At 41.7% G+C, this 23,255-nt stretch overlaps 1 protein-coding gene across 5 annotated transcripts in view; it reads right to left on the bottom strand.

Moving 5' to 3' along the window:
• The window catches only part of Syt16 (synaptotagmin 16), a 284,749-nt gene that overhangs the window by 44,063 nt on the left and 217,431 nt on the right, over nucleotides 1-23,255 (bottom strand). For 3 of the 5 annotated variants that reach the window (XM_021179479.3, XM_085830462.1, XM_029484285.2), the window contains one exon: nucleotides 514-771. In XM_021179479.3, coding sequence (XP_021035138.1) covers nucleotides 514-771 — 258 coding nt within the window. The remainder of the gene's footprint in view (nucleotides 1-513; nucleotides 772-23,255) is intronic. The other 2 variants (XM_029484288.2, XM_085830463.1) reach the window with 1 other exon arrangement.

Here is a 23,255-nt window from a genome sequence, read left to right as displayed (position 1 = left end):
GTTCTCCTTTTCCTCTGTCTCGAGATGACAACATGCAAGATGTACTGATATGCCACTCCCCCTTTGCTGTGGCTGCCATTCACCCAATAAGAGAGGTAGCTGTCATACATCCAATGAGAGAGGTGGCTGTCATGCATCCAATGAAAGAGGTGGCTGTCATGCACCCAATGAGAGAGATGGCTGTCATACATCCAATAAGAGAAGTGGCTGTCATTCACCCAATGAGAGAAAAGGAAGACTGGAAAGCTTAGATTGCTGTGATCAGAGATGAAGTTGGATGAAGCACGCTCTCTCTAGCCTTTTACCAATAACATTTCCCTGGTTCAGGATCCCTTCCCCTGTCCCTCTCCCTTTCTCTCTCTTTCTCTCTTGGGACTCTGAGCATGAAGATCCAGGGAAGCACTAAGAAAGCCTGAACTATTCTTTCTGGACACTTTCCACAGTTCTGTAGTTTATTCTCTTCCTTCTCTGAACTCTTAGATAAGTATCTCAATTATTCACCAGCATTCTTACCATTGACCTGCCCTTGCCTGCAATGCAATGCACTGCAATGAATACCTTCACAAGCAGACCCTTCAACACTGTCTTCTTGGTGGGTACACAGCAAACGTTTGCATTTTGTTTTCTGCTCCAACTCTGTTGTCTTTCCCTTCTCAGATGCTCCTGTACGAAAACTCTGGGATCGGGACACTGAGATCTTGAATTGCTTAGTCACATCTTCATCACTCTCAGAAGATGTGGATGGCTCTTCATCATCCCCAAAGCTGTTAACTGGAAGCAAACAAGAGTCATCAGTCTCCCGTGAAGCTCGGTGGTCCAACACAGAGACAGACAAACCAGGAAAAAGAGAAGAGAGCATGGATAGTTAGAGTGATGGAACAAGTTCAAACTGGATAGAAAGGAACTAAAGCACACTTGAAACAGAAATCTGGGCCAAAAGGATAGCACATGGAGTAATTAGAGATAGATGGCTAGCACCCGGGAGAAAACAGTAGGATACCCATCATTGGTGTAATGACCATCTTGAGATAAAGTGCTAGCCAACAGCCCTGCTGATTGGTGATGGTGCATATAACTGTAACTGGAAAAGCAGGGTTGTTATGGGCACATTTGCCCAATGTGCAGTTCTCTGGGAAAGGTACACTTTGTCTTGTTGAATTTATTAAAACACTCAGAGTCAAGCCCTACTTCAGAGGAGAGATATTTGCAGCTAGGATTTTCCAAAGACTCCCTAGCTTTGAAGAGTGATCACTGTGTGTAAAAACGTCTACTCATTTGAATCACAAATGTTCTAAATGTTTCTCAAGGCAACCCAGATAACTCTTGGAATCGCTGTTTTGAATGTATTTTACTGGGGCTAGGGAAATTGCTTGATGGCTAATGTGTTTGCTATGCTTGCATGAAGACCTAAGTGTGAATCCCCAGCACTGATGAAAAAAGCTGAGCCTGCCAGCATGCACTTATCACCTCAGTGCTATGCTGGGGTGGACACAGACAGGTGCCTAAAGCTTGCTAGTCTCTCAGTTTAGCCAATTGGTGAGTTTCAAGCTCAGTAAAAGGCCCTGCTTTTAAAAAGTAAATAAGGCAGAGAGTGATAAAGAAAGATACCTGATATCAACCTCAGGCCTCCACATGACTATGGTCACAAAGACCAATGAACAGGAAAGACAACATAGTTTGCAGCTGGTAGGAAGGTGAGCTTGTAAGTCATTGGAGCAGATAGTATGGAGGGTCTTTCAGAAATTCACAGTCATGTGAATTCATTTCAATTTCTTGAGCGTTTTCCTACCAGCACACTTGTAGTCTCTTAGTCTCTCTAACTATCGCTCATGATATGGTGTTCTTTGTCTTTCATGTTCTTTCTGCCTCTCAGAGACTTTCATAATGCTGGCTCCTTCCCATTTGGGGCTCAGACTGACTGTCCTTGCATTCTGGAAGCTTCCCTGATCATCTGCCCTTGACTAGCTCTCACCCACACCCCATCTTCTCCTCTAGAACATCTATAAAAATAAACCTATCTCATCCTTTGTTAACTAGTGTCTTCCTATTACATAAAACAAGGCTGGCTTCATGGTGAGTGTATTAAATATTGAGCATTTTGTGAACAACAGGTGTTATCACAAGCCAGAGCACACACATGTACTCTGGTGCACTGTTCCCTATGACTGACTACTCATACCCAGCCTCCCATCTAGACTAGTTAAAATGTCTTTGAGGTTTCTATTCAGATATTGTATCTTTTCAAAACATACTTCTTTTACCCTTAAATTGGGTGACAGGCTCCTTTTATGTTCTATAAAATCATTCTTGTATTTTACCTTATCAATGGCATTCCTGAAATGTGGAGAAATGTCTGTTTCTTGGGACCCTTCCTTGGAAAAGAAAAAGAGAGAGAGAATAGAGTGGAAGAGACAAGAGGATAGGAAGCGGAGGGGGGTGGCAGAAGGAAAAGGGTGAGTCAGTCAGAAGTCCAGCCGTGGTAGCTACAGATAAAGGTAGATCCATATTTGAGTCAAAGCAGGCTGGAGTTGCTAAGTAATGGGTATGGGGGAGGTCCTTATAATGCTTGCTCATGTTAGCTGCTAAGTCCCTTAACCTCTTGGGTCCTCTATCCTTTATTTGGGGTCATTTTTAATGTCTCCATTATTTCCTCAGTTTTTGCAAGTTCCCCAAGTCCATCACTGCTGACTGATGGCCATCAATATTCAATCCATTTTTTTTTTTTTTGGCTGATCTCCATGGAGTATCTAATCTATGAACAAGAGTATTTACTTATTTCACCTTAATGTTACTAGTTCTTTGCAGCACCATGGTAGTAGAAAATAAATGTCCAAAGAAACTAGATCTCATTAATATTTCAATAATCGGCACAGGAAGCATCCCACCAGAAAACCCCGACAATGATTAATTTCCTCGTTCCTATCTGTGTTCGGCTTAGTATTCTGGTATAGGATGAACCAGCACATGAAGGAGAAAACCAGAGGTCAGTAGGAATACAGTGGCATTTCCTCTACTTTAGAGCGCAGAATCAGCTAAGCTCCCAGGACGTGGCCAAGGGAACAAATGGGAGGGGTGGCTGACACTGACAGCCATCAGCACTCTTCCCAATCACTCTGTGATTCCATTTGTACACTTAAGGACAGTTTTTAAAGTTTAAATGGCCACAAGTCATTCATTTCAGATGTATGTGTCAATGTAGAATATTTCTATACCTAGAAAATTATTAATTATAATTAAAATACAGGCAATTTTCTCCAATGAGTCACATAGAAAGGTTCCTCCTTACTTATTATGCTAATCATATGGTAACTATAATATCTGCTATATCCTCAACATCCACTCTTCTCGGAACTTTGTATATCACATTTAGTTATGACAGAGTATTATTTTTCCCATTGTACAATGACAAAAAACAATAAATTATACAAGAAAACAAAGAAAAGTAATAAAGTTGGAACTTGAACATAGAACCTATATTCCTAAACGTTTTGCATATCATCAAATGCCATCACATCAGGAAACAGAGCCACGTCTAGACTACTCTTTGGGTGAAGAGAAAGGGAGCTTTGCCTTCAGTCTGCCAAAAGGCCGTATCCTCTTTGCTAGATGAAGGAGCAGTATGGTGAGAAGGGCTGCTGGTCCACAGGAGCGTGGGCAGGATGTAGGATAACTGCCTATCACTTTGCATCCGATTTAAATATAACAGCAGCTGCTATTCTGAGTCTCCCTTCCCAAGGATCTCGGAGCATTCTCTGTCTAAAATGGATACCTGAACTCTCTCCTGAGTGCCACTGGGCATTGACAGTGATGCTATCCAAGTGACAGAGATAATCCAATACTGAGCCTCCAGCAGGATTGTGGTGGTTTGAGTCAGAATGGCCCTCAGAGGCTCATAGATTTGAATGTTTGGTCACCGCAAGGAGTGGCACTGTTAGGAAGTGTGACTTTCCTGGAGTAGGTGTGGCCTTGTTGGAGGAAGTGTGTCACTATGGGTGGGCTTTGAGGTTTCAGATGCTTCAGCCAAGCCCAGTGTCTGTCTGTCTGTCTGTCTGTCTGTCTGTCTGTCTGTCTGTCTCTCTCTCTCTCTCTCTCTCTCTCTCTCTCTCTCTCCTGCCTGCTGAGATGTAGAACTCTAGGTTACCTCTCCAGCATCATGTCTGCCTGCATGGCGTCATGTTTCCTTCCATTACAATAATGAACTAATGTTCTAATGTAAGCAAGCCACACATTCTCATCTCGTCACAGTAATAGAAGTTTGACCACGACAGGGATCCAGGCATTCCTCTAGAACTTGGCAAATGTTCACTTGTTTGCTCTGCACAAGGACCCAGTGAAGTCAGGATTGCTAACATGCCCATTTGAGGAACGAAGACCTAAGGCTTAGTGTCAGTCACTAATGGTGTTAAATACAGACTCAAGATATAAGCCCAGAGTGTTCTGCTCCAAAGGCTGTCTTGCTCAGAACACTTCCTTAAAGAAAAGTCGTATTTCTTAAATCCTGTGCAAACTGTTCTCCTTTACTGAGAAAATGCGATCACAGTACTTTGACTCTTATGAGCATCTAGTCCCCTGATTAAAGAGGGAAAATCTTTGCCCATGGTCAGCCCAAGCCAGAACCAATTCCAGTTCTCCAGTGTTTGCAATGAACTGTGTGGCTACACAACTCTCTCTTCCTAGTGATTTTCTCCCAAGATTCAAATTTTGGCTCTTCTTTGCTTGAAAGGTCCAGTTGCCTGTCTTGACGTGGAACTATATCGACAACTAAGTAACTGATCTGGGTTCCATGTCACCTAAGCTCTACAAAGTCAGTCTCTGCTAAATTATGACACTTGTTTCAAACAAAAGGCAGCATTTCATGGGGTACCATGTGAATATCAAGTTCAAATTCCTTTCAAGATAAATGTCTGAAAATAGTACAGAGATAGGTTTCTACTAAAATTTTAACTCCTTTAGCAATTAGCTTGTCAATATGACAGAAAAAAATATTTCATAGTTACCTTGGGTGTAGATACAGTACCTTGATACATATTCATCTTCAGACTGAAGTTCTGTTTGTTTTGTTCAATCAGAATACAGATAAATAGAAGATAGATAGATAGATAGATAGATAGATAGATAGATAGATAGACGATAGATCTTTGATAGCTGTCACAGAGGACTATCCTCTAAGCTAGACTACCACCATCTTCAGAAGTTTAGGTGGGCTCACTCACAAAAGATCCTGATAGTAGGGTTTGTCAAATCTTGACCTTCCCTCATAGAAAGGGGGAGCAGAGTCTCAGGATCCTTGCCTGAATATCCAGATACCCTTCCCAACAAGGTGTATGAAATTTGGCCTTAACTGCAAGGGGTGTCAGGGAGGGTTCATACACATGGCCTAATGGAGTGGCTAATGTATCTAGTTTAGAAAGAACTAGGGGAGGGGACTCAGTCTATATAGCTGTATGAAACCCCTTATCCTCACTGGGTAAGGAGTTCTCAAAGCAGCCTTCCAGGGAGTTGGAGGGAAGAACCCACACTTCTGTAAGCAACCCCCTACCTATACTCTGCAAGGAAGCCAAATAAACTCATGGGCTCCCAGAGTGATCATTGTTGCAATTGTGCCTTGGTTTGTCTTTGGGACCACAGTAAGAGATATATGTACAAGTTTAGATCAGCCCTTGGGAAGGAATTTTTAGTAGCAGCATGTAAACACCTTACACACACACACACACACACACACACAGAGAGAGAGAGAGAGAGAGAGAGAGAGAGAGAGAGAGAGAGAGTCAGAGTCTTTTGCCATCCTACGGATGCATGTCCACCTAGCTTTACCCCTTTATTTAGATACTACCTGGCTATCACTGAGGACTTCTCATACTGCAGGAGTTCCTGACTTGACAGACTTAGCAAGTCTTCCTGACAAGGGCCCATCAGTGCTAGGTCCCTATTGCAATAGATACAAAAATACCCCTCACTCTAATTTTAATCGTGTGGTTTGTGTGTGGAAAAACAAAGGAAATTCTGCTTTCACCTTCCAGGTGGGAGAGACAAGAAAGAAAGTGTTCAGTACTACATAAATTGCTGGATGCAGCACCAGCCAAGGCTAGACCACTCAGGAAAAAAGTGAAGGAAGCTGCAAGAATTTGACCCTGAGATCTTCCATCGACAAGTGTGTGGTCTTCCCATCAGGAACTTCAGCGTCCGCATACTGGCATGCCTTACTTCTAAACGTTGTTGAGAGAACTAAATGAGATAAACCAGGCACTCACACTCAGCCTGTGCTCGGCACAGTGCATGCTCAAATGTTAATTATGATTCTAGTCGCTGTCATGCCATTGTCTGGTGTGTAAGCCCACTGACACAGAGTTATGCTTACACACAAAGGAACCAACATGCCTGTTCTCCTTCAGGGTTCCATTTGAAAGCTCATCATCAGACTTGTCAGTGGAAAAGAGAAGAAACGAGGGCTAGGATCGTCGGAGATGGAGCTGATCATGTGGGCTGTCTCTCACCTTACTTTGCCATCCTTTCTGTAAGCCTGGAGGTGGAATGCTCTGTGGGAATTAGCAACACTGTCTGGAAGTGGGCAGTGCCCAACACCTGCTCATTTTGTTGCTTCTTTCAGGGAAAAGAAAATTTGGGGGAGGGGGAGGAACTACCAACTGGCAATGCAAAGAAAGGGTTTCTTGAGCTTTTCTGCTCTATTTTTCAGATGGAGAAAAAAAATTGTAAAAGATCACTGCAGCTCCACTCCCAGCTTATTAATTCCTTCCACCCACACGAGAGCTATTAGGTGGGGGCAAGTATTGCTCACATCTTATCAACTGAGAGGAGAGACAGGTGGGTGTGGGCTGTGCAGAGCAGTACCTGGTGCCACCTGTAACTACAACTGTGGGAACCCTTTGAATAGACAATTTCTCAAATATCCACAGCAACTATAATCCCACAGTGACAAAAATGAGGACAAGAAGTTAGTTAAGATTTTGCAGGAATGAGGTCAGATGTGACAACAACTGATTTCACATCCTATGGCCAAAGGGAACCTTTCTAAGAGCCCTGGACTCATGCCAGGAAAGGGCTTATAAACCATCTAGTCTAGTGCATCCGTGAGATTTTCAGTGGATGCGCTGAAGGCTTCGTGTCCTTAGCACACAGGGTTATTTAGTTTTTATATGGTTTGTCCTTTCTATGTCTTTCTCCATGTGAAAGTCTAAGAATTTTAAGAACTTCGAAAAGCACTAATACCAAATTCACTCCTTTGATTCTGCAGAGCAGAAAACCTACCAGCATGAAATTACCTTAGAGGGTTAAACAACTTGTTAGCTGCAACAAAAGAAGGAGGGCCAGTGTCTGATCATCCTCTGTGTACCTGCCTTGTAGCCCAGACCTTCCATGAGGTGTTCTGACAACTGCACTTCATATAAGAAACAAAGAAATGGCACTTATAATACTTACATAGGAAGAAGAGAAATAAAAAGACCTTTCACTAAAATTAGTAACACAGAAAGCACTACACACACACACATGCACACACACATGCACACACAAAAGCAGTAAGATATAATAATATGATTTCAGTTTTGACAATATCAGAGTGACTCCTACAAATAAAAGGTAAGTCCATGGGAAAAAGAAATTTAAACAAAGTAATTGCAAATATAGAGCAACTGAATTAAACCTGGATGGGATTTGGTTTTTTTGTTTGCTTGGAAGAAGGCAGATTTGCTGTGTGAAGCACACAACTACAGTGTTTGGTGGGGGGGTTGTTTTGTTTTGTTTTGTTTTTGCTGAGTGCCCATGAATTTGGGAGGTTCAGGGTACTAAGGACTCAGACAGAGGCCTTACTGACTTGAGCTATTAGAGGACAGAGTTCTAGACAATCAGAGCAGTTGGAAAAAAAAGCAGGTAGAACCCCCAAATGGAGAGAGCCATGGAAAAGGAACCCCAATATCTACATCAGAACTTAGCTTAACCTTTAACTATAACCTGAACTATTTCTGATGGAGGATGATCTACGCAACCTAAAACTGGAGGCCAGATAAGGTGAAAGATGTATAGATGCCGCCCACTTTAAGGAAAACTGAGGTAGGAGTTAAAATCAAGGCAAGTTAGAGGAGTTGACAAATATGTCAGTCTTGTCATCAAACTCTGGAGCATCAGTCCTAGAAGTGAGACCAAGGGTCAGAATGAAACAGCCTGTGTAAGAAGACACAAAACCAACACTTCAGAAGACAAAGGAGGCAGCTGTGATTTGAACTGGAAAAGAGCAGTGCTGCCCTCAAAGAAGATGAAGGATTCCAGTCACTTCACATTCTACCTGCAGTGCCCGGTGCACAGCCAGAAGTGACCAGACTGACCGAGAAACAAGAAACCTATGCATGTGAAGGTTGTTAATCAGTCAGTGGAACTAATCTCAGGCTAACTCAGAAGTGGATGTCAGAGACAGTCAGTCCAAGGAGAAAATGATCATAAAGAATGCCAGGCAACAACAACAAAAAATCTAAATGTTCTAACATTAAAAACTGAAGGGGAAACTTAAGGGTTCTTTGGAAAGTCCATTGGAAGGCACTGTGCTGGGACAAACACTCAAAGGAGTGGTTTCCTGAAGTAGACGCAGGTGAGAGGCTGAGGCCGACTTGAGAAGGAACGTTTCACTAAAGCAGACACAGAAGAGAGGGTGTTCTGCTAAAGCAAGCACATGAAAGGACACGTGATGAAGGATTTTTTTTTTTTTTTTTTGCTAACAATACTCATGTATTGGTCCACTTACATTTTGTAGTTGAGCTGCATTTGTCTGGGCTCCATAGAGAGAAATGCACACACAAAAAAAGTTCTGGTGTTGTACTGCAGCTTCTTTTTTTTTTTTTTTTTTTTTTTCGAGACAGGGTTTCTCTGTGTAGCCCTGGCTGTCCTGGCACTCACTTTGTAGACCAAGCTGGCCTCGAACTCAGAAATCCGCCTGCCTCTGCCTCCCAAGTGCTGGGATTAAAGGCGTGCGCCACCACGCCCGGCGTACTGCAGCTTCTTGCCACTTCCATGGACTTGGCCTGATTGGCAGAGTGGGGCAAGATACGTGGAGGACATGTGATGCTTGGAGGGAGTGTAAAAAGAACTTGACAGACAGGGATGGAGGCTGAGCCTGGCTTGCTTATAGAGCTAGCTGTGCAATTCTTGTGGGTCCCATGTCTTCGTTGATCTTCACTTTGCTGAGAGAGAACAGGGTCCCTCCCGCTGACTTGTGCTATTTCAACTGAGACCTGGCTGTCTCTGCTAGGTCATGCTACTGCTGCTGCTATCCTGACACTACTAAATTAGAATCTGGGTCTATCTGTAAAGTGTTTACCTGGGGATCGAGCTGCCACTACTGACCGGTGAACTAAACTACTGATTTTCTGATAACACAGATAAGATTTGCTCCAAAGAGAGGACCACAGGCCTCATCCTGCTGGATCAGCGCCAGGGTAGCGGGAGCGCAGGGTTGCCTGACACCCGCCAGCTACCCACGACCCCCGCCGCAGGATTTTGGGACTGCTGGTGAGTGGAACACAGCTTCTGCTCCAATCCAATTGCGCGGGACCTGAGACTGCATTAGTTAGGGAAGCAGAAACTGGCCTGAGTAGGGCCACAGGCCTCATCCGGCTGGATCAGCGCCAGGGTAGCGGGAGCGCAGGGTTGCCTGACACCCGCCAGCTACCCACGACCCCCGCCGCAGGATTTTGGGACTGCTGGTGAGTGGAACACAGCTTCTGCTCCAATCCAATTGCGCGGGACCTGAGACTGCATTAGTTAGGGAAGCAGAAACTGGCCTGAGTAGGGCCACAGGCCTCACCCGGCCGGATCAGCGCCAGGGTAGCGGGAGCGCAGGGTTGCCTGACACCCGCCAGCTACCCACGACCCCCGCCGCAGGATTTTGGGACTGCTGGTGAGTGGAACACAGCTTCTGCTCCAGTCCAATCACGCGGGACCTGAGACTGCTCTGGTTGGGGAGAGAGAAATCCGGCCTACATAGGGCCACAACCCTCTTCCGGTCAGAAAAGCACCTGAGCAGCTGGGGCGCAGGGTCTGCTGACACTCGCCAACTGCCCACAACACCCGCCACAGGATCTTAAGACTTCTGGTGAGTGGAGCACAGCTTCTGCTCCAATCCAATTGCGCGGGACCTGAGACTGCATTAGTTAGGGAAGCAGAAACCGGCCTGAGTAGGACCACAGGCCTCATCCGGCTGGATCAGCGCCAGGGTAGCGGGAGCGCAGGGTTGCCTGACACCCGCCAGCTACCCACGACCCCCGCCGCAGGATTTTGGGACTGCTGGTGAGTGGAACACAGCTTCTGCTCCAATCCAATTGCGCGGGACCTGAGACTGCATTAGTTAGGGAAGCAGAAACTGGCCTGAGTAGGGCCACAGGCCTCACCCGGCCGGATCAGCGCCAGGGTAGCGGGAGCGCAGGGTTGCCTGACACCCGCCAGCTACCCACGACCCCCGCCGCAGGATTTTGGGACTGCTGGTGAGTGGAACACAGCTTCTGCTCCAGTCCAATCACGCGGGACCTGAGACTGCTCTGGTTGGGGAGAGAGAAATCCGGCCTACATAGGGCCACAACCCTCTTCCGGTCAGAAAAGCACCGGGGCAGCTGGGGCGCAGGGTCGGCTGACACTCACCAGCTACCCACAACACCCACCACAGGATCTTAAGACTTCTGGAGAGTGGAACACAGCTTCTGCTCCAATCCAATTGCACGCGGGAACAGAGACTGCATTAGTTAGGGAAGCAGAAAAACGGCCTGAGTAGGACCACAGGCCTCTTCCGGCTGGACCAGCACCGGGGTACCGTCAGCTACCCACGACCCCCGCCGCAGGATTTAGAGACTGCTGGTGAGTGGAACACAGCTTCTGCTCCAATCTTTAAATAGTGACAACGATAACAACTAACCCCAGAGATTACCAGATGGCGAAAGGTAAACGTAATAATCTTACTAACAGAAACCAAGACCACTCACCATCATCAGAACCCAGCACCCCCACTTCACCCAGTCCAGGGCACCCCAACACACCGGAAAAGCTAGACACGGATTTAAAAGCATATCTCCTGATGATGATAGAGGACTTCAAGAAGGACGTTAATAACACACTTAAAGAAATGCAGGAGAACACTGCTAAAAAGGAAGAAGACAATAAAGAGGAAGCACAAAAATCCCTTAAAGAATTGCAGGAGAACACTGCTAAAGAGTTACAAATCCTTAAAGAAAAACATGATAACATAATCAAACAGGTAGAAGTCCTTACAGAAAAACAGGAAAACACATCCAAACAGATGATGGAAATGAACAAAACCATACTAGACCTAAAAAGGGAAGTAGACACAATAAAGAAAACCCAAAATGAGGCAACACTGGAGATAGAAACCCTAGGAAAGAAATCTGGAACCATAGATACGAGCATCAGCAACAGAATACAAGAGATGGAAGAGAGAATCTCAGGTGCAGAAGATTCCATAGAGAACATCGGCACAACAATCAAGGAAAATGGAAAATGCAAAAAGATCCTAACTCAAAACATCCAAGAAATACAGGACATAATGAGAAGACCAAACCTACGGATAATAGGAGTGGATGAGAATGAAGATTTTCAACTCAAAGGACCAGCAAACATCTTCAACAAAATTATAGAAGAAAACTTCCCAAATCTAAAGAAAGAGATGCCCATGAACATACAAGAAGCCTACAGAACTCCAAATAGACTGGATCAGAAAAGAAATACCTCCCGACACATAATAATCAGAGCAACAAATGCTCTAAATAAAGATAGAATACTAAAAGCAGTAAGAGAAAAAGGCCAAGTAACATATAAAGGCAAGCCTATCAGAATTACACCAGACTTTTCACCAGAGACTATGAAAGCCAGAAGATCCTGGACAGATGTTATACAGACACTAAAAGAACACAAATTCCAGCCCAGGCTACTATACCCAGCCAAACTCTCAATTAACATAGATGGAGAAACCAAAGTATTCCACGACAAAACCAAATTCACAGATTATCTCTCCACGAATCCAGCCCTTCAAAGGATAATAACAGAAAAAAACCAATACAAGGACAGGAACCACGCCCTAGAAACAACAAGAAGGTAATCCCTCAACAAACCTAAAAGAAGACAGTCACAAGAACAAAATGCCAACTTTAACATCAAAAATAACAGGAAACACCAATTTCTTTTCCTTAATATCTCTTAATATCAATGGACTCAACTCCCCGATAAAAAGACATAGACTAACAAACTGGCTACACAAACAAGACGCAACATTTTGCTGCTTACAGGAAACTCATCTCAGAGAAAAGGATAGACACTACCTCAGAATGAAAGGCTGGAAAACAATTCTCCAAGCAAATGGCATGAAGAAACAAGCTGGAGTAGCCATTCTAATATCTGATAAGATTGACTTCCAACCCAAAGTCATTAAAAAAGACAGGGAGGGACACTTCATACTCATCAAAGGTAAAATCCTCCAAGAGGAACTATCAATCCTGAATATCTATGCTCCAAATACAAAGGCAGCCACATTCATTAAAGAAACTTTAGTAAATCTCAAAGCACACATTGCACCTCATACAATAATAGTGGGAGACTTCAACACACCACTTTCACCAATGGACAGATCATGGAAACAGAAACTAAACAGGGACACAGTGAAACTAAGAGAAATTATGAATCAAATGGATCTGGCAGATATCTACAGAACATTCTATCCTAAAACAAAAGGATATACCTTCTTCTCAGCACCTCATGGTACCTTCTCCAAAATTGACCACATAATTGGTCACAAAACAGGCCTCAACAGATATAAAAATATTGAAATTGTCCCATGCATCCTATCAGATCACCATGGACTAAGGCTGATCTTCAATAACAAAATAATTAATAGAAAGCCAACCTTCACGTGGAAACTGAACAACACTCTTCTCAATGATACCTTGGTCAAGGAAGGAATAAAGAAAGAAATTAAGGACTTTTTAGAGTTCAATGAAAATGAAGCCACAACATACCCAAACTTATGGGACGCAATGAAAGCATTTTTAAGAGGAAAACTCATAGCTCTGAGTGCCTCCAAAAGGAAACTAGAGAGAGCACACATTAGCAGCTTGACAACACACCTAAAAGCACTAGAACAAAAGGAAGCAAATTCACCCAAGAGGAGTAGACGGCAGGAAATAATCAAACTCAGGGGTGAAATCAACCAAGTGGAAACAAGAAAAACTATTCAAAGAATCAACCAATCAAGGAGCTGGTTCTTTGAGAAAATCAACAAGATAGATAAACCCTTAGCCAGACTCACTAGAGGGCACAGGGAAAGCATCCTAATTAACAAAATCAGAAATGAAAAAGGAGACATAACAACAGATCCTGAAGACATCCAAAACACCATCAGATCCTTCTACCAAAGGCTATACTCAACAAAACTGGAGAACCTGGATGAAATGGAGAAGTTCCTAGACAGATACCAGGTACCAAAGTTGAATCAAGATCAGGTTAATGATCTAAACAGCCCTATATCCCCCAAAGAAATAGAAGCAGTCATTAATAGTCTCCCAACTAAAAAAAGCCCAGGACCAGATGGGTTTAGTGCAGAGTTCTATCAGACCTTCAAAGAAGATCTAATCCCAGTTCTTCACAAACTATTTCACAAAATAGAAACAGAAGGTACTCTACCCAACTCATTCTATGAAGCCACAATTACTCTGATACCTAAACCACAAAAAGACCCAACAAAGATAGAAAACTTCAGACCAATATCCCTTATGAATATTGATGCAAAAATCCTCAATAAAGTTCTTGCTAACCGAATCCAAGAACACATCAAAACAATCATCCATCCTGACCAAGTAGGTTTCATCCCAGGGATGCAGGGATGGTTCAATATACGGAAATCCATCAACGTAATCCAGTATATAAACAAACTCAAAGACAAAAACCACATGGTCATCTCCTTAGATGCGGAAAAAGCATTTGACAAGATCCAACACCCATTCATGATAAAAGTCTTGGAAAGATCAGGAATTCAAGGCCCATACCTAAACATGATAAAAGCAATCTACAGCAAACCAGTAGCCAACATCAAAGTAAATGGTCAGAAGCTTGAAGCAATCCCTCTAAAATCAGGGACTAGACAAGGCTGTCCACTTTCTCCATACCTATTCAACATTGTACTTGAAGTCCTAGCCAGAGCAATTCGACAACAAAAGGAGATCAAAGGGATACAAATTGGAAAAGATGAAGTCAAAATATCACTTTTTGCAGATGATATGATAGTATATATAAGTGACCCTAAAAATTCCACCAGAGAACTCCTAAGCCTGATAAACAGCTTCGGTGAAGTAGCTGGATATAAAATTAACTCAAACAAATCAATGGCCTTTCTCTACACAAAGAATAAACAGGCTGAGAAAGAAATTAGGGAAACAACACCCTTCTCAATAGTCACAAATAATATAAAATATCTTGGCGTGACTCTAACTAAGGAAGTGAAAGATCTGTATAATAAAAACTTCAAGTCTCTGAAGAAAGAAATTATAGAAGATCTCAGAAGATGGAAAGATCTCCCATGCTCATGGATTGGCAGGATCAACATTGTAAAAATGGCTATCTTGCCAAAAGCAATCTACAGATTCAATGCAATCCCCATCAAAATTCCAAATCAATTCTTCAACGAATTAGAAAGTGCAATCTGCAAATTCATCTGGAATAACAAAAAACCTAGGATAGCAAAAACTCTTCTCAAGGATAAAAGAACCTCTGGTGGAATCACCATGCCGGACCTAAAGCTCTACTACAGAGCAATTGTGATAAAAACTGCATGGTACTGGTATAGTGACAGACAAATAGACCAATGGAATAGAATTGAAGACCCAGAAATGAACCCACACACCTATGGTCACTTGATCTTCGACAAGGGAGCTAAAAACATCCAGTGGAAGAAAGACAGCATTTTCAACAAATGGTGCTGGCACAACTGGTTGTTAACATGTAGAAGAATGCGAATCGATCCATTCCTATCTCCTTGTACTAAGGTCAAGTCTAAGTGGATCAAGGAACTTCACATAAAACCAGAGACACTGAAACTTATAGAGGAGAAAGTGGGGAAAAGCCTTGAAGATATGGGCACAGGGGAAAAATTCCTGAATAGAACAGTAATGGCTTGTGCTGTAAGATCGAGAATTGACAAGTGGGACCTCATGAAACTACAAAGCTTCTGCAAGGCTAAAGACACCATCAATAAGACAAAAAAACCACCAACAGATTTCTTCACCTATCCTAAATCAGATAAGGGACTAATATCCAATATATATAAAGAACTCAAGAAGGTGGACTCCAGAAAGTCAAATAACCCCATTAAAAAATGGGGCTCAGAACTGAACAAAGAATTCTCACCTGAGGAATACCGAATGGCAGAGAAGCACCTGAAAAAATGTTCAACATCCTTAATCATCAGGGAAATGCAAATCAAAACAACCCTGAGATTCCACCTCACACCAGTCAGAATGGCTAAGATCAAAAATTCAGGTGACAGCAGATGCTGGCGAGGATGTGGAGAAAGAGGAACACTCCTCCATTGTTGGTGGGATTGCAAGCTTGTACAACCACTCTGGAAATCAGTCTGGCGGTTCCTCAGAAAATTGGACATAGTACTACCGGAGGATCCAGCAATACCTCTCCTGGGCATATATCCAGAAGATGTCCCAACCGGTAAAAAGGACACATGCTCCACTATGTTCATAGCAGCCCTATTTATAATAGCCAGAAGCTGGAAAGAACCCAGATGTCCCTCAACAGAGGAATGGATACAGAAATTATGGTACATTTACACAATGGAGTACTACTCAGCTATTAAAAAGAATGAATTTATGAAATTCCTAGCCAAATGGATGGACCTGGAGGGCATCATCTTGAGTGAAGTAACACAATCACAAAAGAACTCACACAATATGTATTCATTGATAAGTGGATATTAGCCCAAAACTTAGGATACCCAAGATATAAGATACAATTTGCTAAACGCATGAAACTCAAGAAGAATGAAGACCAAAGTGTGGACACTGTGCACCTTCTTAGAATTGGGAACAAAACACCAGGGAAGGAGCTACAGAGACAAAGTTCGTAGCTGTGATGAAAGGATGGACCATTTAGAGACTGCTGTATCCAGGGATCCGTCCCATAATCAGCTTCTAAACGCTGACACCATTGCATACACTAGCAAGATCTTGCTGAAAGGACCCAAATATAGCTGTCTCTTGTGAGACGATGCCGGGGCCTAGCAAACACAGGAGTGGATGTTCACAGTCAGCTATTGGATGTATCACAGGGCTCCCAATGGAGAAGCTAGAGAAAGTACCCAAGGAGCTAAAGGGATCTGCAACCCTATTGTTGGAACAACATGATGTACTAACCAGAACCCTGGAGCTCTTGTCTCTAGCTGCATATGTATCGAAAGATGGCCTAGTCGGCCATCAATGGAAAGAGAGGCCCATTGGACTTGCAAACTTTATATGCCCCAATATAGGGGAATGCCAGGGCCAAAAGAATGGGAATGGGTGGGTAGGGAAGTGGGGGGCGCTATGGGGGACTTTTGGGATAGTATTGGAAATGTAATTGAGGAAATTATGTAATAAAAATATAAAAAAAAAAAAAAAAAAAAAAAAAAAAGATTTGCTCCAAAGAACCATTTCTAAACAGGTCCACTTCCCCCATATCCTTTGATTCCTACTACCTCCTGTGGGTGGTGGGCTAGAAGGGAAGTTAAAGCGTTATCAATAGAACCATCAATAAAATAGACATTTAAAAAATTAAGGTTACAGAAAACCATCTCTGAGGTTGTTTGGAAATGTCATTGAATCAGTTTTTCAACCAATCAAAAGTGATAAGGATGTAAAAACCAAACTCAATCAGTCTGCGGGTCACAACGGTCTGTAGAAAATAAGCCAGCTCCCAGTACACCAAAGAGGCCGACATGTGTTTATCTCGGGTCAAAATAAATAATAAATAAATAAGTGGCCAAAGCATGAAAGAAAAGTATTTGAAAATGATAGTCTAGGGTCTCTCAACTTTACTGGGAAAGAAATAAACATACAGATAATAAATATCAATAGTCTCCTTCAGAAAGTCAGCATGAGAGTCAACTACATAAAAAGCAATGAAGACAGATGATTGGGAATTGCCAGATTAAAAAAAGAAATCAGCACATTACAGTATAAATGCTAAGTATGGCAAAGAGAGAAGCAACCCTTACAGGTTTTCATCTGATGACTGCATGCATTCTATGGCATATATTCACACACACACACACACACACACACACACACACTATGAAAAGGAAGAATTGAATTCCAAAGCTGATAGAAGGAATGCATAACAATAGAAATGGTACTGATTGGGCAAATAGGAGAGAAGATAGTTTTCAGTTTTAGTTTTTCTAAACACTAACTGACTAAAGAGCAGGTATAATATTGCATGGTAGGGTTAATCAAGGATGCAAACCAAATCCTGAGGCAACACCACAAAGGAAGAAGGAAGGATGTAGGCTGTGCCGTGGCACATGCTACACAGCACTATCATTTATGATAGCAAGCAACGCACACAGGCTCTGAAGTGGTACAAGTGTGACTCACAGGAGACCATGCAAACATGAACACATGTGCTCTCTAGAGCAACCACCCACGGAGTAAAATAAACAAAAAATGGCTAAAAATTTTAATAAAGGGGCTAAAATAGAACACTAAGAAGACAGGTGACGGGTGCAACCACTAAGCAAGGAGAGAAACTGGAGACAGGGAAATGCAACAGAAAGTAAGCAGCGAAACTAGATAATGAAGCCAGTTGATGTCCACACACTCGGAGGAAATGATTATGTACTCCAGGTGTCCCTACAGCTTGCCAAGCTAAACAAGGGAGTGAAATTAACTACCCAGTGGTTACTGGAAACATATCTTAAAGGCAAATATGGATAGGTTGTATATAAATAACTAAAATATATATTTGCAAGCTATAAGCAGAAGAAATTTAGTGCTGTGGCATTCACATCAGAAATATAATCCTTCAAGGCAAGGAGTATTATGTTAGATTTAAGTGCCTTTTACATTACAATGATGAAGTGGTCGATTTATCAGGAAGATGGGAAATAAAGATGTGGGCACATCTATTAACAGGGCTTCAAACTCAGTGAGGAACACAGAAATAAACCGAAAAGAAAAAAAAATCGGAAAAATTAGAGGGCTGGCAACATGGCTCAGCAGATAACAGGATTCTGCCACCAAGCCAAATGACCTGAGTTCCAGCCCCAGACTCAATGTTATAGAAGAAGAGAACTAACTTCTTCTGCAATATGTTCTCTGGCTTCCAAACGTGCCACGTGGAACATGCACTCAACCACAACAATAAACAGAGAGACAAATAATAAGTGTCATTTTTTAAGTTAGAGATTTTAACACCCACTCCTCTCAGCTTAGAGAGCAACTTACAGTCAGGAACTATCTAGCTTTGTGTTGTGATGACACACATAGTTGACAGTGATGGCGTGCATTTGAAAAGCTCATCCTGCAGTTGTTTGATGGAGGGCTAGAGGATATCTATCGGTCTCTGCACAACTTTTGCAGAAGCAGAGAAAGAAAAGACACTGCTCCAGCCATTGAATAAGGTCAACATTATCCTAATACAAGCACTGGTGCACGTATGTATTCCAGTTCATGCATGCATAGGTATGTGCATGTATGTATGGGGCTAGGAGTATATGAGGTTCCAGAGAACAAGCCTAGCTAGCTTCCCTTCCTTTTTTATTATTATTATTTTGAGACAAGTTCTCTCATCAGCCTAGATCTAATCAAGCAGGTGAAGCTGGCTATATAGGGAACCCAGGAAATTCGGTGAATCCTGTCTCTCATGTATGCCATTATAACTGACTTTGTTAATGTAGGTTCAACAAATCAAACTCATGTCCCCACATTTGCAAAGGCCACATTTAACTGAGAGACGTCTTCACAGGCCATAGACATCTCTTGACAATAATATCACAGGTACAGAAAATTATGTGTCAATATAGGGTGGGGGAAGGGCATAGGGAACTTTGGGGATAGCATTTGAAATGTATATAAAGAAAATATCTAATAAAAAATATTCCATATGATCATGACAGTAAAATATCCCTAGCAAAATATGAAACGCCATCCAGTAACACCTTTAGGTAATCATGGGTTGTGCTCACATGAGGTGTATCTTACAAACAAATGCAAGCTTTAAGATACTAAAATCGACTAATGTAATTCAGCAAATTAACACAAGGAAAGAGGAGGAATGAAATAACCATGGCAACACAAGCAGAAAAAAATGCTAACAGAGATTGATACTGACTTCTGATCAAATCAAACACCAAAAAAAAATGAGCACGTTAGGGTACACTCCCTAATACAACAGGGGAGCAAGAATCCACTAGAACATTGCAGCTCATATCAACTAAGGAAACTAATTGGTGAAATTAGCAGAGAAGTCTATAAAAGTCAGCTATTCTCTAGTAACAAATTAAAATGAAAAATGTAAAACTGTTTAGAACATCACCCAAATGTACCCAGTTCTTCGAAATAAATTTAACAACAGGCATTCAGCACTCTCACATTGAGCAATAAAATATTACTCAGAGAAAACAGAAAGAAACTAATAGTTAAGAGCTCATTCCCAAATTAGTCTACTGAATTAATGCAACCCAAACTAAAGTCCATATGGACTTTTCCATCACACTTGACAAGTGTACAAATTTTAAAGACAAATAGACATATATTTTAAAGTATAAGGAAATGTAAGGGGCCTAGAATAATAACAACAATCTCAAGACAAGGTAGGAAGATCAGCTTCTGTGACTTTATGGCTTGTTGCATGGCTATGTTACTTTTTAAAAAAAAAAGATTCAAAACAAAGTCCAGAAGCAGCAGCACATGAACGTGGTCATATATCTGTACGATGGTGACAAGGGGGTTCCATAGGAGAAAGAAAAATCTTTCACAAATAGGATGGTTGGAGACATGTATAAAGGGACGCTAAACACCAGCTCTCAGTTCACACTGTGCATACACACATACATATATACATACATATATGAAAACATAAATATACACACAAATTAACTATAACTCTAATTGCAAACTATAAAACAAAACTCATAATAAAGCAGGACTGTGCATTGCCAAGCACAGCTGTAACTGTGCCTTTGTAGTATCATTTATATCACGTTTTATATCACCCCAACACTCAGGTTAAGAAAGCAGTGAGATGTGAGTTCTTGACCAACCTGGGCAATACAGCAAGACACTGTCTACACATAAACAATAAAAGGAAGTGTGAGCCTTGCTGCATGATGGAATAAAGAAAACTGCCATCAGACTGAATCAATATTTAAACACTTTGTGTATTCTAGACTTTAATCATCTGTTGGATCAATAGCTGGTGATGATTTTCACCTACTCTATGGGCTGCCAACTCACAGGTTTCTTGGCTGAACAGAAACTCCAGTTTCATGAGAGCACATGTCCGCATGATGTGTCGATTGTTGCTTGGATTTCCTGTGTTGCTATGATCTTATTCAGAAAATCCTGGGCTGTAACTATAGTTCAAACATACTTTTCTCTTTTTCCTCTAGCAGTTTCAGAGTATCAGGTCTTACGCTGAGGTCCTTGATCTACTTAGGGTTGGGTTTTGTGCAAGCTGAAAGGTAAGAATGGGGTATCATTTCTGCAGGTTGAATTCAGTTTCCCCAACATCATTTGCTGAAGATGCTCATTTCTCTGTTGAATATCTTTGGTGACTTTGTCAAACAATCAGGTAAATGTAGTTGTGAGGACTTATATATCTGTGTCCTCAGTTCTATAGTGTTGATCCGTGTATCTTTTTCTGTGTTGATACTATGCAGTTTTTATTACTGTGCCTTTGTAGTATCATTTATATCACGTATATTGTTACCTCCTACCGTGTTGCTATTGTTCAAGAGTGAGGTAGCTATTCTGTCTTTTGTATCTCATATAAATTTTTTTCTTCATCTGTGAAAAATAAGAAATGAAACTTCTACTGCAATTACTTTGAATCTATAGGCTATTTTTGTTAGGATTGGCACAACTAGGTAATTCTTCTGATTCATGAGTGTGGGCTGTCTCAATTTCCTTCTTCGGTGTCTTAAAACTAAAGATCTTTTGTTTTCTCAGTCAGGTTTCTTCCTTGGTGTTTTCCTTTTGCACATGTGTAGCTACTGTGAATAGGACTGTTCTCTTGATATTTTTTTCCAGTTGCTTTGTCATGGGTATATAGAAAGGCTAGTGATTGTCATATGTTGACTTGCGCCCTACCACTTTTCTGAATGTGTGTATCAGCTCTGAGAGGGTCTTCTGATAGAGTCTGTAAAGTCTCATGTATAGAATCACATCAGCTGAAGAACAATACTTTATCCTTTTCCTACATTTATTCTTTTTCATTCTTCCTTGTACAGCCTTTCTTATATTGAGGCATGGTCTCTCCAGTCCTACTATTTTTCATGTAAGGGGATAATGAGTTTTTGTTGCAGGCTTTTAATGCACCTCTTAGGAGTATCCTGTGATTTCCATCTTTTAGGATATGTTTGTTAGGATTGCTTTTGCTATAATAAAACACCATGATCAGAAGCAACGTGGTGAGGAAACGGTGTGTTCCATTTAGATTCTCCATCGCTGTCACTGTTCATCATCAGAGAGTCAGGGCAGGAACCTGAGGCAGAGGCCATGGGGAGGTGCTGCTTACTAGCTTGGTCCTCATGGCTTGCTTAACCCACATTCTTATACCATCCAGAACCAGTAGCCAATGGGTGGTAATGTCCATAGTGAGTTGGCCCTCCCAAATCAATCACTAAAATAATACAGTACAGACTTGCCTACCTCCCTGATCTTATATATGCACTTTCTCAGTTGAGGTTCTCTCCTCTCACATGGCTCTAACTTGTGTCAGGTTAACAAAAAAAAAATTGCTACCATACAGTCTAATAAAAATTGCTAAGCATTCTTAAGTATTTAAACAACCCAATTTTTAAAACGAGTATCATAACTGAACAAAGACTCCTCCAAATGGACAGTAAGAACTTTAAAAAAATATTTTGTATGTTTTGAAACAATTTAGTATTTAACATCAGATATAGTATCCTCAGTTATGAATAGTATTAATTATTCATTAATGATATTTTATGGTATGAAAGGATATGAATATAAAAGTTGAACAAAATTTTTATGTATTATTTGATTCTCAAAATACTCAATATTATTAATATGTTTGATATATAAAATGTACTTAAATAAAAAATTTAAGAAAAAAGTCTCAAACTCTGAAGAAAAAAAAAGAACTTTAAAACAGTATTAGAGAATGTTGTCATTACCAGTCCACATGGCTTTCATTATGAACACAAATGAAAACTAATGCTGGTATTGATGTGGACAAAGGGGAACTCTTTCCAACATAATACTTTTATTGATTATTTGTGAATAGATAATCCACCCTGACCACACCAATTTCCCAATCCCCCCAGGTCTGCCTTCCTCACACGCATGCACCACCCCCACCAGAAGAAGAAGAAGGAGAAGGAGAAGGAGAAGGAGAAGGAGAAGGAGAAGGAGAAGGAGAAGGAGAAGGAGAAGGAGAAGGAGAAGGAGAAGGAGAAGGAGAAGGAGAAGGAGAAGGAGAAGGAGAAGGAGAAGGAGAAGGAGAAGGAGAAGGAGAAGGAGAAGGAGAAGGAGAAGGAGAAGAAGAAGAAGAAGAAGAAGAAGAAGAAGAAGAAGAAGAAGAAGAAGAAGAAGAAGAAGAAGAAGAAGAAGAAATATACAAAGTCCAATTTGTTGCCCAAACACACACTGCAGCATGGTCAAACTCCCTTAAAGCAAACTGAGTCCTTTCCCCCTGCCCTCCACCAAAAGCCATCAACTGTGAAGAGCAACACTTTGGCACCCCTATCACAATTCTAAAGAGCCATCTTCAATGGCTTAAATCTAGACTGTTTCTTGGGGCAGGGGCTGTCACAGAGGCCTTCAGTGTTTCTCATTCTCCACTTGAGCCTGCAGTCATGGATACCACTATAAAAGAAACTTCCTAGCTCCTTACAGTGGCAGCATGGATCGTGTACATCCACACGGTTTCTGGTGATAGCACAGACTGTGAACATCAACATGGCCTTCAGAGGTAGCACAGACCACGGAAAGGGGAGCTTTTATATATCCTAGCTCTACATCTGA

Source organism: Mus caroli, unplaced genomic scaffold (genome assembly GCF_978045245.1).
Source record: "Mus caroli unplaced genomic scaffold, Mus_caroli_1 scaffold_14, whole genome shotgun sequence".
In the NCBI taxonomy this organism is placed as follows: Eukaryota; Metazoa; Chordata; class Mammalia; order Rodentia; family Muridae; genus Mus; species Mus caroli.
The sequence above is the reverse complement of the archived record's forward strand: the minus strand, read 5'-3'. Positions and strand labels throughout refer to the sequence as shown.